Below are 16,047 nucleotides of genomic sequence, written 5' to 3' on the forward strand. Positions count from 1 at the left end.
TTGGAGACTATTGGGATGTGAAAAGGCTTTATCACATTGATTACATTTGTAGGGTTTTTCTCCAGTATGAATTATTTCATGCCTTTGGAGGTTACTGCAATGTGAAAATGCTTTGCCACATTGATTACATTCATAGGGTTTCTCTGCACTATGAATTCTTTTATGCTTCTGGAGATCACAACATCGTGCAAAGGCTTTCCACATTGATTACATATGTAGGCTTTCTCTCCAGTATGAATTCTTTCATGCCTTCGAAGGTCACTGGAATGTGCAATGACTTTACCACATTGACTACATTCATAGGATTTCTTTTTTTTTTTTTTTTTTTTTTTTTTTTTTTAAATTTTTCATCAATTACACTTTATTCATTCTGCATCCCCCTATAAGCCCCTCCCTCCTCCCATCCCAATCCCACCCTCCCTCCTCCCTCTGCTTGCATGCCACTCCCCAAGTCCACTAATAGGGGAGGTTCTCCTCTCCTTTCTGTTCTTAGTCTGTCAGTTCACATCAAAAGTGGCTGTATTGTCCTGTACTGTGGCCTGGTAAGGCTGCACCCCCCCCCCCCAGAGGGAGGTGATCAAAGAGCAGGCCAATCAGATTATGTCAGAGGCAGTCCCTCTTCACATTACTGTGTAACCCAATTGGACTCTGAACTGCCCTGGGCTACATCTGTGCAGGGGTTCTGGGTTATCTCCATGAATAGTCCTTGGTTGGAGTATGAGTCACTGGGAAGTTCCCTATGTTCAAATTTTCTTGTTCTGTTGCTCTCCTTGTGGAGACCCTGTCCTCTCCAGCTCTTACTATTTCCCAGTTCTTACCTAAAATTCCGTTCATTCATAGGATTTCTTAGCAGCATGAATTCTTTCATGCCTCTTGAGATCACAGCAATGTGCAAAGGCTTTATCACATTGATTACATTCATAGGGCTGCTTTCCAGTATGTGTTCTTTTATGACTTTGGAGACTACTGGGATGTGAAAAGGCTTTGCCACATTGGTTACATTCATAGGGCTTCTCTCCAGTATGAATTCTTTCATGTCTCTGGAGATCACAGCAATGAGAAAATGCTTTATCACACTGATTACATCCATAGGGTTCCTCTCCAGTATGTGTTCTTTTATGCTTTTGGAGACTACTGAGTTGTGAAAAGGCTTTACCACATTGATGACATTCATAGGGTTTCTCTCCACTATGAATTCTTTTATGGCTCTGGCAGTTACTGAGATCTGCAAAGGCTTTACCACATTGATTACATTCAAAGGGTTTCTCTCCAGTATGTGTCCTTTTATGATTTTGGAGACTACTATGTCTTGAAAAGGCTTTTTCACATTGATTACATTTGTAGAGTTTCTTTCCATTCTGAATTCTTTCCTGTCTTTGAAGAGATCTATGACATGCAAAGGCTTTACCACACTGATTACATTCGTAGGGCTTCTCTCCAGTATGAATTCTTTCATGCCTCTGGAGATCACAGCAACGTTTAAACGCTTTACCACACTGATTACATTCATAGGGGATCTCACTAGTATGTGGTTTTTCATGGCTGCAAAGATAATTGGTATATGTGTAAGCTTTTTCACATTCATTACAGTGATTCATTACAGTGAATTAAGTTTACAATTTGATCTAAATGTAAAAAGGACTTACATCTTACTGTTTTATCACTTTGTTTACATTTATAATTTCCCCCTTGATTGTGGAAATTTTTCATTTTGAAGATACCTTTGAGGTAAGAAACATATTACATGGATTGCTTATAGCATCCTTTTTCTTTCTTTCCTCTTTTAAAGAGCATATTTTTATTAATTACAGTTTATTCACCTTGTATCCCAACTGTAGCTCCCTCCACCTGCCCCTAATACTCTCATCCCCCCTCCCTCTTCTCCACCCATGCTCTTCCACCAGTCCACTGGTAGGGGGGTACTTTTTCTATAAGTGTTTTTTCACATATTTGAAAAGAACTAGAACTCATCTATACAATAGTGACTGCATTCATAAATTTTCCTATAGTGGGAGTCACACTACATTTGGAAACTGAACTAGGATAAACACAACAATTTCCACAGGGCTAGTAATCTCTAATGTGATTTCTGTGGCTATATTCCCAATTAGTTTCAAAAACTAATTAAGTATAGTAGTTTAATTTATTAATTGTCCCCTGCTTTCATTAGAGTTTCTGTCATTAATAATGAATTAATACATGAATAATTATAAATTTAGTGTTGTCACTTTCATGGTTTCTGTTGTACATATGTATAGAATAGTTTAGAATGCAATCACCTATGATGGTGTGCATGTTAACTTCACTCAGGAAAAGTGGGCTTCGTTGGATCCATCCCAAAAGAATCTCTTCAAAGAAGTGATGCTGGAGACCTAAAGGAATCTCACTGCTATTGGGTAGATGGGGAATTTTCTTTAACTGTTTAAATAATAATCTGATTATTATTTATGATTATTATTTAATTATTATTAGTGATTATTAATAAATTAAATGTAAACTTGCATCACATTCATGAAGTCTATTCCAACTAAGGAATACTACATATTTTCTCCTTGTTCTGAGAGGTAAGTATGATTTTTCTTTTCATATCCTTATGGTCAAATGACTTGAGTAACAAATGGAAGATCCTCATATTCACAGTTTGTATTTTGTCTTCAAAGACATGTGCTATGGGAATCATTTTTCCTCCACAACAATTTTCTTGACTTTCATCCTTTCCATCTAACTAAACTTAGCAAGTTTACTTCACGTATTTGAGTCACATCAGCTTTTCTATGGAATATTTGCTCTTGAGTAGGTTTTGTACATAAAATTATCACCTATTTAATGAGCTTGCTTTTTCCAATATCTGAATTGTATAAGACTTAAGAGATTAGAATTTCTACGGAGCATCTGTAATGTGGATATGAGTAATGATTTTTATAGAGGAATTTGATTTAGAGACTTGTTGCTCTGGCAAAAGATCACATCCGAAGACCCTCTATGTCTATGTGATCTGGCTGGAATATAACAATACAATAATCCAGTAGACAGAGGCAAGAAGATCTGCCTTCAGTGCCAGCCTGGTATAGAGCAATGTCCAGTAAAGAAAAGCTTAGTTTCAGGCATGGTGATACATGTGTTTAATCTCAAACAATGGGTGTAAAAATAGTTGGGAGAAGGAAGCACACATGTTTGAAAGCAATATCTAAGTGAGTGGCAGAAAAGGGGACAAATTCAGAAAAATATTTGACAGAATAGGATACATTCATCTCTCATGAAATAGAGAGGAAATGAAGCTCCTTAAGGGACACAGCATGGAGAGAGGAGGCAGTTTTTCTGGGACAGTAAAAGAAAGACAGGTTGGAGAGAACTAAGGTGAAGATCCAATGATCAGGAAAATAAGAGCCTGAAGATTACAAAAGACTGCTGGAGTTAGTTTGAGGCCAAACAAAGCAATTCAGAGGATGGGAGAAAAGCCAGATTTAATAAGTTAGCTAGGAAAGAGTTTGAGCCAGAACAGCTGAACTGAATCAGCCATCTATGTGCTCAGAAAGAAAGGGTGTGCATATTAAGCAGTAATTCACAGAGGCTGAAAATCTTCTATGCTTAAGATAGATTGTATGGAACCTAGAAGCTGCCCTGCCCAGGTCTAGGGCAGCAGACAGGGGCAGTAGTCTTCAGATACAGCAATGACTACATGTGAATTAAAGTCCTTTTCACAGCAATATCTATTAAGCAAGTGTTTCATCGTCTTCTTTCTTAGAGAAATGCCTTGAAAACATAAATCAGACACCTGACTGTGAGGAAAATGGGTTTGGGAGAATTTAATATTCCTTAATATACTTAAACTAGTGCTTTTTCTCTATTGTTTTTATTTAAAACTTCTAGGACACATTAAAAAAATTTTTCACAGGAATATTTATACCAGTTTCCACAAGAAAATTACCTTCCATGTCTTCTAAAATGTTGACAATGTTCTTCAGTATGGTCTTCCCAATTGTAGCCTAAAATATATACCAGAAAGTGTATGACATATTATTCAAAATTAGGCAAAATTTAAGTTACTATTTTCAGTGAATCTTAGAAACATGTGTGATTTATTCTTCCTCATTCCAATTGAAATTTCATAAGAGCATCAATAAGAAAAAACAAAAACAATAACAACAGATGTCCTCTTTTTCTTAATAGTGAAAGAAAATTCACTGTCTTACCTAGAGCTGTAAGGTGTTTGTAGGTCTCCAGCGTGACATCTTTGTAGAGACTCTTCTGGGAAGGATCTAGCAAAGCCCACTCTTCTGGAGTGAAATTAACATCCACTTCTTCATAGGTTATTGATTTCTAAAATATCCCATACGTGAGTATCACAGAAAGCATGGCAATGCATGCTGTATATGTATACTTAATAGACAATGTATTCCTATAATTCCAGTGCTTCTCTTACTTATCTCCTCACATAGACGTTGATGTAATGAATTGATGTAATTACCAAGTCATTTTAGAAGGAAACTAAATGATGAGGTTCACCTTGTCATCTCTGGACCCTTTGACTAAAATATAGCTTTTCAAAGGAAATGCCAATTAAAAGACATAAAGAGAGACAAGCAAATAGATGAACAGTACAGATGGCACATCACAGAAATGCTATGCTCAATTACTAACTACAAAAAATATGGGCAAGCAGGATGTATTGGCTCATGCCTTTAATGCTAGCACTCAGGCGGAGGTCTGTGTATCTCATTAAGATAGATGCCGGCCTTCCTTTCAAACAAGTTTCATCACTTCCAGAGGTACATTTAAGATCTGAATCCACTGCAAAGATCATTCAAATAAGAAAGATACAAAGAACTCAACGGTTTATATATTCACTACAGTTTTATATCTAACTTCCAGAAACCTGAAGTGTCCCAGGTTAAACTGTAACAGTAATAAAAACTTATTAAAAGGGAATGCGTGTTCAAACAGGTACAAATGGACAGATGAAATAAGCAACATAAGGCAGTTGAAGTGGCTCAGCAATGAAAAGCTCTTGTTGGTCCTGCAAATAATTGGGCTCAATTGCCAGTGTTTAAATGGAAGCTCACATCTATCCATTACTCCAAATTCAGGAGTTCTGAGACGATCTGCTGACTATTGGGAGGACCTGGTACAAAAGAGGTGCATATTCATACATACAGGCAAAATACTACCCATATTCGCCCGTTAAAACAAAACAAAACAAACACAAGAGGCAAGAAGAATGTCACACACCTACAATCCAATGACTCAGAAATACAAGCAGTGTTAATGTGATGAATACATGACAACCTGAGAAACAAAATATACACTCCGACAAATATCAAAATTCAAGTGTGGATGTGAAGACCAGCAAAATAGAATATGCTTGACATGTACTAGACCCTATGTACCAGGCCCATCAGCCTATATATCGAAACAAAATGTGCATATTGGACTACATTTGATCCCAGTCCTCTGCAGCCAGAGGGAGGTAGACCTCTATGTGTGAAGCCTGGCTGAATTTCATACCTACATTCAGGAGAGCCAACGCTACACAAAGAAACTTGGTCTTCAAAAACAACAAAATTAAACATGTAAAAACCTCAGGATACCAAAATAGCCTAGCACTGAATAGCAATTGCTTTGAGTCTTTCCTATATGATTTTGGGATAGAGTTGATAAAAGTGAAAGCATGAGAACATAACAAAGAGTCAGAACGATCAATTTCAATCACAACACAGTAGACACAAACACCAGGAACTGGGTTGAGATCATAGACACTCAAATCCAATCCCCAATCTAGACAGGTTCCTCCTCCAAAAGCTTTCCTAAGTTCCCCCAAAGAAACACACAAAGAAGAAACAAATGTTCAGTGATATTCTCCTACTTGTTTCTGTAGAGCTTTCCCCACTCTCTGTTACAGAAGACCCAATTCTCATGGTTGCCCCTAGCACTACAAAGAACACCACTGGCAGCTTCCCCTTTCTTGTGTCCTGTAGATTACACACTCCCAATCTCTGTTCTGCTTCTGTAATCTCACCCCCAACTCCTCTGCTCAACCATAGGCCATACTTGCATGGAGACCAAGGTGGAATACCAGAAATCTTCCTCACTATCTTTGTTACCACAAACCCAATTCCAGGATCTTCCCTACTGTTCCAACTGAACACATGTTGCACCTCTCCCTCCATACCATCCCAGCAAACATAACACCGTGAATACATGCCAAGCAGGTCATTAAAATATCAACACCCAGCCAACACACTTTCTGGAACTTCAGAGTGCTAGCAGAACCTCAAGCACAAAACTCCCACCCAAAAAACCAGCACTTAGACCTATAATCACCCCAAATCCAGATCTCTAGACAGCAGCATAGGAATAGATTCAAGAACAGTCAGGCAATATGTCACCACCTGAGCTCAGCTATGTTACCACAGCAGGACCTAAATCTATCTGAGAATTACAAAACATTCTACAGAAACACAAAAGAATATACCTTCTCGTCATTTCATTACACATCCTCTAAAATTGACTACATATTCACACACAATGTAAATCTTAATGGAAAATTAAAATAACATCTTGTATCCTGTCAGACCACCATGTTTTAAAGCAGGATAAAAATAGCATCAGAAAGAATCATAAAAACATTACAAACTCATGGTAAGTGAATAATCTTCTACTGAATGAAAAATGGGTTAAAACAAATGAAAAAATAAAGACTATAGAATCCAATAAAAATAAATACATACTGTATGCAAACTCATGGAATACAATGAGGAATGAAAGTGGTGCTAAGAGAAAACTTCATAGCACAAAGGGCCTACATAAAGATATTGGAGAGATCTCATACTATCAACTTAAAAACACACCTGAAAAGTCTAGAACAAAAATATGTAAGCACACAAAAAAGGAGTAGACATCAAGAAACTATCAAATTGAGGGCAGAAATCAATAAAATAGAAAGAGAAGATAAAGAACCAATGAAACAAAAAGTTGGTTCTTTGAGAAAAATCAACAAGACAGACAAACCCTTATCCAAATTAAATAAGTACTTATCTAATCTAAGTAAAAGACAGAGAGAAAATAACCAAAGTAATAGAATCAGAAATTGTGTTACAAATGTATGTTCCTTTAAAATCCTACTCATGTTATGTGAATGTGTTTTTCTTTTAACCCCAGGTGTGGAGCACAAGGCTGCTTCAGTTTGTCCACAGCTGTTAATTCTGATTGTCTCGTGCTCTAGCAGACATGTGTTTTTGCCAACTGCACATAGTTTAATTCTGAGTCTTCTGGAGAGGGTACACATGCGAGAGCCATAAGAGGGCCTGGGGTATTTGAAGAAGAAAGAATGCTGCTCTTCATGATGCTTTTCACCCACACTGCTACTGTGTTTGTCATTGCTGGTTTGTTGGACTGCTGAATATCCTCATGATTAAGAGGTATTGCCCCAAAGAACTTGACCACAATAATCCATAGGAAGCAGCTTTATTAAAGAGACCAATATCTCTTTTCCCTCTAGCCTTCTTTCTCTTTTATCTAGTGTTGGGGTGTTTGAAGGAATAATGGTTGTAAGGGAAGTAGAGGCATAATAACCCAAATAAAATATATTATAAAAAATCGTGCCAAGCTGTTTGCTGTTTGAGTAGACTTCTGGAATCCAGATGACTGAGACTGGTATTATCCTAAAGAAGCCAACAACCCTAACCAGCATTAAATAGCTGGAGAGGTCTGAGTTCCTTGTCTGTACAAACCGGTTTTTCTCTCCTAACTAGGGGTGGTGGGTGGAAGGGGGATAGAGGTATTTAAGAATCCTAAATTTATTAGGTTTTTCAAAAAGCAAAGCCTATAATTTTGCTCTCAGCAATGTGAAATATATATCCTCGAGGAAACATATTTAGGTCACCTTTTGCCTTATCTTTCACTTGCTTGGACTGTGGCATTACAGAGGTTCATGCTCATTTCTTTACAAAACAATACTTTTGCTTCACAAAAAAAGGAGAGAGAAGAAAATAAACAAAAACTAAAATGGTACTCATGCCCTTTACCATTCAAAGAAATCCTTTCCAATGCCTCACCCTTCAGGGCACTGTGCTTGTGCCCTTCCTTCAAAATACATATTCCTGCTTGGCTCTATCTGAAAAACCAGCACCCACTCATGTTTCCCTGGACATCTCTTGTCATAAGGAAGAGTACTCAGACTCCAGAGATGAACTTCTGGAATTATCTACATACCTGACTTCAAGATATATTACATACCCAAACTTATGGGACACAATAATAGCAGTGCTAAGAGGAAAGTCCACAGCACTAAGTGCCTTCAAGAAGAAATTTGAAACATCTCATAAAAGCAACTTAACAGTTCACCTGAAATCCTGTAAAAGTAAAAATAGACACTTCCAAGAGGAATAGAAGGCTAGAAATAATCAAAATCAGGGATAAAATTAATGAATTAGAAACAAAACAATTAAATGAAGAGCTGTGTTTTCTTTTTTGAGAAAATCAACAAGATAGACAAACCCTTCGCCAGGCTAAGTAAAAGAGAGAGTCACTACCCAAATCAACAAAATAGGAAATGAAAAGGGGGACATAACTGACTTTGAGGAAATCCAAACAATCAGTAGGTCTTACTTCAAAACCTATATGCCACAAAATTTGAAAATATAAATAAAATGTACAATTTTCTTTATCAATTCCACTTACCAAAGCTGAATCAAGACCAGGTAAATAAAGTAAGTAGTCCTATATCACCTAAGCTATCATCAAAAGTCTCTCACCCCAAAAATTCCCAGGAACAAATGGTTTCAGTACAGAATTCTACCAGATCTTCAAAGAAGAGCTAACTCTAATTCTCTTCAAACTATTCCACACAGTAGAAACAGAGGGAACATTAACAAACTCATTCTATGAAGCCACAGTCACCATGATAACTAAAACACACAAAGACCCAACAAAGAAAGAGAATTTCTGGCCACTATTCCTTAGGAACATTCATGCAAAAATACTGAACAAAATGCTTGCATACCAAATCCAAGAGCACATCAAAGATATCATCCATTATGACCAAGTAGGTTTAATCCCAGGAATGCAGAGGTGGTTCAAGATACAGGACTCTATCAATGTAATCCACCATATAAACAAAGTGAAAGAAAAAAAAAACAACACATGATACTCTCCTTAGATCCTGAAAAAGTGTTTGAGGAAATTCAACATACATTTATGTTTAAGGTTCTGGAGTGATCAGGGATACAATGCACATATCTAAACATATAAAGTCAATGTACAGCAAGGCTATAGGCAACATTACACTAAACACAGAGAAACCTAAACCAACCTCACTGAAATCAGGGACAAGAAAAGGCTGCCCACTCTATTCATATCTCATCAACATACTTTTTGAAGTCCATGCTAGAGCAATATGACAATTAAAGGAGATCAAGGGGATTTGGTTTGGAAAGGAAGAAGTCAAAGTATCACTATTTGCAGATGTTATGATAGTATAGATGAGTGACCACAAAAATTCTACAAGGGAAATCCTACAACTAATAAACACATTCAGCAAAGTGGCTGTATACAAAATAACTCAAAAAAAATCAGTAGCCGTCTGTACACAAAAGACAAATGGGCTGAGAAAGAAATTAGGGAAACAACACCCTTCACAACAGCCACAAAGGATATAAAGTACCTTTGGTGTAACTCTAACTAAGCAAGTCAAAGACTTGTATGAAAAAAAAAACACAAAACTTCAAGTCTCTAAAGAAAGAAATAGATGAAGATATCAGAAGATGGAAAGATCTCCCATGTTCATGGCTTGACAGGATTAGCATAGTAAAAATGGCCATTTGACCAAAAGCAATCTACAGATTCAATGCAATTCCCAACACAAACCTTGAAAGAAACATTCTCAATTTCATACTGAATAACAAGAAACCCAGAATCAGTAAAACAATCCCTGATTTCAAGCTGTATTATAGAGCAACAGTAATAAAAACTGCATGGTGGCATAAAAATAGACTGGTAGATCAATGGAATCAAATAGAAGACCCAGAAATAAACCCACACAATTGTGGACACCTGATTTCTGACAGAGGAGCCAAAACCATACAATGAAAAAAAAAAAAAAAAAGACAGCATCTTCAACAAATGGTGCTGGTCTAACTGTATATCTACATGTAAAAAAATGCAAATAGATCCATACTTATCACCTTGCACAAAATTAAAGTCCAAGTAGATCAAAGACCTCAATATAAAACCAAACACACTAAATTTACCAGAAGAAAAAGTGGGGAAGAGCCTTGAACTCATTGGCACAAGAAACAATTTCCTGAACAGAAAAACAGCACAGCCTCTAAGATCAACAATCAATAAATGGGACTCCATGAAACTGAAAAACTTCTGTAAAGCAAAGGCCAATATCATCAGAACAAAATGACAGCTTATAGACTGGGAAAGTATCTTCATCAACCCTATACCTGATAGACAGCTAATATCCAGTATATATAAAGAACTCAAGAAGTTAAACAGCAACAAGCCAAGTAATCCAATTATAAAATGGGGTACAGAGACAAAGAGAGAATTCTCAATAGAGAATAAAACAAGAAATAAAATAAATATAAGATCAAAAAATCAAGTGACAACACATGCTGGAGAGGATGTGGAGAAAGAGGAACCCTCTTCTATTGCTGGTGGGAATATAAACTTCTACAACCACTTTGGAAATCAATCCAGCTCTTTCTCAGACAATTAGGAATATTGCTACCTCAAGATCCAGCTATTCCAATAATAGCATATATCCAAAATACCCTCAAGTACACAACAAGGACATTTGTTCAACCATGTTTTTAGCAGCTTTATTCGTAATATCCAGAATCTGAAAACAACCCAGATGTCCCTAAGTTGAGGAATGGATACAGAAATTGTGGTACATTTACACAATGAGCTAATACTCAGCAATTAAAAACAAGGAAATCATGAAATTTGTAGGCGAATGGTAGAAACTAAAAAAGATGATCCTGAGTGAGGAATCCTAGAAGCAGAAAGAAACAAATATTATATACTCACTTAAAACTGTATATTAGTCATATAATATAAGATAATCATACTAAAATATGTACACCTAAAGAAGCTAAGCAGGAAGGAGGATCTTTGGTAATATGCTCAATCCTAATTCAGAAAAGCAAATGGGATGGACATTGGAAGAGGGTGAACACAAGGAACAAGATAGGAGCCTACCACAGAGGGCCTCTGAAAAACTCTACCCAGCATGGTATTAAAGCAGACACTGACAATCATAGCCAAACTTTGGGTAGAGGGCAGTGAATCTTATGAAAGAAGGGGGAGATAGAAAGACCTAGAGGGGAGCTCCAGAAGAAGAGCAACAGAACCAAAAAAAAAATCTGGGCACAAGGGTCTTTTCTGAGATTGAAACTCCAACCAAGGTCCACACATGGAGATAACCTAGAACTCCTCCACAGAGGGAGCTCAGTCTCCAAGTGGGCTCACTAGTAAGGGGAACAGGGACTGTCTCTGTCACGAACTCAGTGGCTGACTCTTTGATCATCTCCCCCTGAGGGCAAAGCAGCCTTGCAAGGCCAGAAAGGAAGACAATGCAGACAGTCCAAATGAGAACTGATAGGCTAGGGTCAGATGGAAGGGAAGGAGGAAAGGCCCTATCAGTGTACTGGGGAATAGGCATGGGAGGAGAAGAGGGAGGGAGGGCATATTGGGTGTGAATGAGGAAGGGGTTACCACTGGGATACAAAGTGAATAAATTGCAATAAATACAAAAAGAAAGAAAGACATATTATAGATAAATATTAATAATATCTGCATGGTACTGGCATAGAAATAGGGTTTTGTTCAATGGAATAAAATCAGAGACCCAGAAATAAACCCACATTCCTACACAACTGCTTTTTAACAAAGGAGCCAAAACCATACAATGGAAAATTACAGCATCTTAAACAAATAGTGCTATGTGAAATGGATGTCCACATGTAGAAAAATGCAAATAGATCCATATTTACTATCCTGCATAAACTAAAGTCCAAGTGGGTCAAAGACCTCAACATAAACCCAGACACACTAAATCTCTTAGACAAAAAATTATGGAAGAGCCTTGAACTCATTGGCACAGGAAATAGCTGCCTGAAAAGAACACCAACAGCACAGGCTGTAAGAGCAACAATCAATAAATGGGACCTCATAAAACTTAAATGCTTCTGTAAAGCAAAGGACAGTGTCATCAGAACAAAATGACAGCTTACAGATTGGGAAAGGATCTTCACCAAACGTACACCTGACCGATGGATAACATCCAGAGTATATAAAGAACTCAAGAAGTTAAACACCCCAGAACCACATAATCAATTTTAACAACTGGGTACAGAGCTAAACAGAAAATAGTCAACAAAGGAATACTGAATGGCAGAGAAGCACTTAAAGAAATGTTCAACATCCTTAGTCATCAGGGAAATACAAATCAAAATTGTCCTGAGTTTTTACCTTACACCCATCAGAATGGCTAAGTTCAAAAACTCTAGTGACAACACATGCTAGAGAGGTTGTTGAGAAAGGGGAACTCTACTCCATTGCTGGAGGGATGTCAACTTGTACAACTGTCGGGAGCCGTGACTCAGTGGTCTGCTTTGATATTTAAATCTCGGCGGAGAGATGGCTTTAAGCAGGCCTTTACTAATGGCAGAGGAGAACTTGCAAGTCCATCTCCTTTTGTTTGTGACAAAAGGTGGGATAGCTTGTGAGGGTTACACCTCTTCCTCAGGCTCCTTGTGCAAATTAACCTATTGTTCTGAGATATTTTACTGGCTAAAGTAACTCCTCAAAAAATAAAGTGGTCAGAAGGCTGGAGGCAGAGGATGAGGCAACACTTGAGACTTGTTGCTTGCTGCAGCAGTCTGCCTTTTGCAAAAGCTGTCGAGTCTGGACCTTTAAAAAGTTTCCTGTGTGCTGTGTGTTTATTTTATTAATATTAATCCTCACACCCGACTCAAGAACCGTTCGTCTCTTCCCAGCTGGCCCCGGCATACAACCACTTTGAAAATCATTCTGGTGCTTTCCCAGAAAATTAGCAATAGTGCTACCTCAACATCCAGCTAGACCACTCCTGGGAATATATCTGAAAGATGCTCAACCATACAACAAGGACATTTGCTCACCTATGATCATAGCCGCTTTATTCCAGAACCTGGAAAAAACCTAGTTGTCTGTCATCTGAGGAATGGATACGGAAACTGTTGTACATTTACACAATGGAATACTACTGAGCCATTAAAAACAAGGAAATCATGAAATTTGCAGGCAACTGGATGGCACTAGAAAAGATGATCCTGAGTGAGGTAATCCAGAAGCAGAAAGCCTTACATGGTATATAATCATTTATAAGTGGATATTAGCCATATAATATAGTATAAACATAGTAAAAGTCATAGTCCTAAAAAAGGTAAACAACAAGGAGAACCCTAGGGAAGAGGCTTAATCCTCATTCAGAAGGGCAAACAGGATAGACCTCAGAAGTGGGAGAGGACAGGGAACAGGAGAGTAGCCTTACTTAGCTGTGCATACATTTCTTGCCTTCTATCCAAATATGCTATTACCCCAAGGATCAAATAGTTAGCCTCTTTTTTCACTGTTCTAACCCTTAAACTCCACTATCTTGCAACTATGAAAAATACTGCTTTTCTTTACCAATGAGTCTATTATTTTTTTATTTTAATTTTATTTAATTCATTTATTCACCTTGTATCCCAGCTGTAGCCCCCTCCTCCATCCCTTCCCAATCCCACTCTCCCTCCCTCTTCTCATATGCCCTTCCCCAAGTCCACTGATAGGGGAAATCCTCCTCTCCTTCTGTCTGAAACTAGCTATTGCGTCTCATCAGGACTGTTTGCATTGTCTTCCTCTGTAGCCTGGCAAGGCTGATCGCCCCTCAGGGGCAGGTGATCAAAGAGCCAGCCACCATGTTCATGCCAGAGACAGTCCCTGCTCCCTTACTAGGGAATCTGCTTGGAGACTGAGTTGCCATCAGCTACATCTGAGCAGAGGTTCTAGGTTATCTCCATGTATGGTCCTTTGTTGGTCTACCAGTCTCAGAAAAGACCCCTGTGACCAGATGTTTTTGGTTTTGTTGCTCTTCTTCTGGATCTCCTGTCCCCTCCAGATCTTAATATCTCCCCCTTCCTTCATAAGATTCTCTGAACTCTGTCCACAGTATGGTTATGAGTCTCAGCATCTGCTTTGATACCCTGCTGGGCAGAGACTTTCAGAGGCCCTCTGTGGCTCTCTTTCAGAGGCTCCTGTCCAGTTCCCTGTTTTCTCCTTCTTCCAATGTCGTTCTCCCATTTGTCTTTGTGAGTGAGGACTAATCATCTTACCCAGGGTGAAAAAGTTACTTTTGCAGAAAGGTTCTATGCACAATACTGGATAAGAAATGTAATATTCAGTCTTACCGAAATGTGAACTATGCAAGCTATAATAACGACCAGGCTGAAAGTTATGCCCACTGGTGAAATTGTGGCACAAATGTTATGGAAGTGTCCAACTACTTTTTAAATTGTATTTTATGCCCTTTCCATAAAATGGAACCCATGCCTGATACTGTCATTAAGGCCACGAACCAGAGAGCAGATAAATCATGAGCCCTAGAAGAAAACCTACTAATATTAACCTATTAAATTGATATAGAGATAAAATGATTCCTAATGACACACAGCTGTATCAACTGTATCAACTGTATCAACCCTCATCTGAGCAGCTTCTTCCCACAGTAGATAGTAATTATCAAGGAAATCTATGACTCGTTCAGGAAGAGTATCAGATAATTTGGAATTTTCAGCTCTCACTTTGGATGTCTATGTCACTAACTGAGGAGGCCTCCTCAGAGGCCTGTTCCTGCACAGGTGTTAATTTCAAGTCAAAGGGCCCTTTATAACAACCCCTTGCAGTTTCAACTAGAAGCTGCTTTTTACATTTTCAGTCAGAGAAAAAATGTGTTTAGTTTTAGTTTTCCTCCTTAGCAGTAGTATATATAGCCAGTCCCTAATCCTGGAGAAAAAACCTGGGCTCCCTCCCCTATTTCTTTTCCTTTCAATCATCCTTCCTGGTCACTTGCCTGGCAACCTAAGAGATAAAGAAAACAGGGATTCTGCTTCTGTCCCAGATCCAACACTGCACACAGGAACCCTGCCATAGCAGAAAAAGAGAGATTGATGTGGATTTTAAAAATGTATTACAGTTAAACCATTAGAAACAGAAAATTTAAAAAAAATGGTATTAAAATTTTCATTGAGAAAGATCAGGTTACTAACAAATTTGGCAAGCCCAATAGAATAATACAAAACTGTTTGACATAAACTTTAACCTCAGAAGCAAATCAGAAATATACTCTAACTCCTGAAACATTATAATTTTTAGTCCTGATGTTACAGTCAGCAAAGGAATGTATTAAAACTGCAGAAGGAATAAGCTTTTCTAGTAAAAAAAATATTAAAAGAGCATATATGTACAAAGACAGCACTACAGAGAAAATTAAGAGAAATGCATTAGTTTTAAGAGAATAAATACATGCAAGATTTCACAATATGTTAAAAAACATTGCCCTTACAATGTTTATTTATCAAATAGATCCAAGAAAACAACATAAAATCAAGAAAATGAGAAGAATCAATACACATCTTTCAAAAATAACTATGTTACTGGGTTCAATTTCTCAATAAATACAGTCTATCAGACTGAATAAGAAACAGAATCCATATGGTTGCTGCCTCTAAGAACCTCCCATCAACACTAAATGCAGACACTTATTTGTGGTAATAGGTTCGATAAGATTCTGAGGAAATGGAGCCAGAAAACTACCATGTATTCAGATATTCCATTGCCTGACAAAACATACTGAAAGCCAAAAGTAGTCAATATATTTAAGGGAGGAGCAATTCATACTCAGTAAAGAAAAATCGAGCAAAAGATAATACAATCAGCTGGATGGTGGTTGCAACGCATGCCTTTACATAATCCCAGCACACGTGGAGTCAGAGGGAAGTTGATTGCTGTGAGTTC

At 37.8% G+C, this 16,047-nt stretch overlaps 1 protein-coding gene across 1 annotated transcript in view; it reads right to left on the reverse strand.

Annotated features, from left to right (window-relative positions):
• Positions 1–896: 896 nt before the first annotated feature.
• LOC132650742 (zinc finger protein 120-like) overlaps positions 897–16,047 on the reverse strand; it is a gene marked incomplete at its 3' end in the record, with an annotated part of 32,413 nt that continues 17,262 nt past the window's right edge. The window contains exons 3-4 of the mRNA XM_060376074.1: positions 1,394–1,542; positions 897–1,318 (exon numbers count right to left, since the gene is read on the reverse strand). Coding sequence (XP_060232057.1) covers positions 897–1,318; positions 1,394–1,542 — 571 coding nt within the window. The remainder of the gene's footprint in view (positions 1,319–1,393; positions 1,543–16,047) is intronic.

This window comes from Meriones unguiculatus (assembly GCF_030254825.1).
Source record: "Meriones unguiculatus strain TT.TT164.6M chromosome 13 unlocalized genomic scaffold, Bangor_MerUng_6.1 Chr13_unordered_Scaffold_33, whole genome shotgun sequence".
NCBI lineage: Eukaryota > Metazoa > Chordata > Mammalia > Rodentia > Muridae > Meriones > Meriones unguiculatus.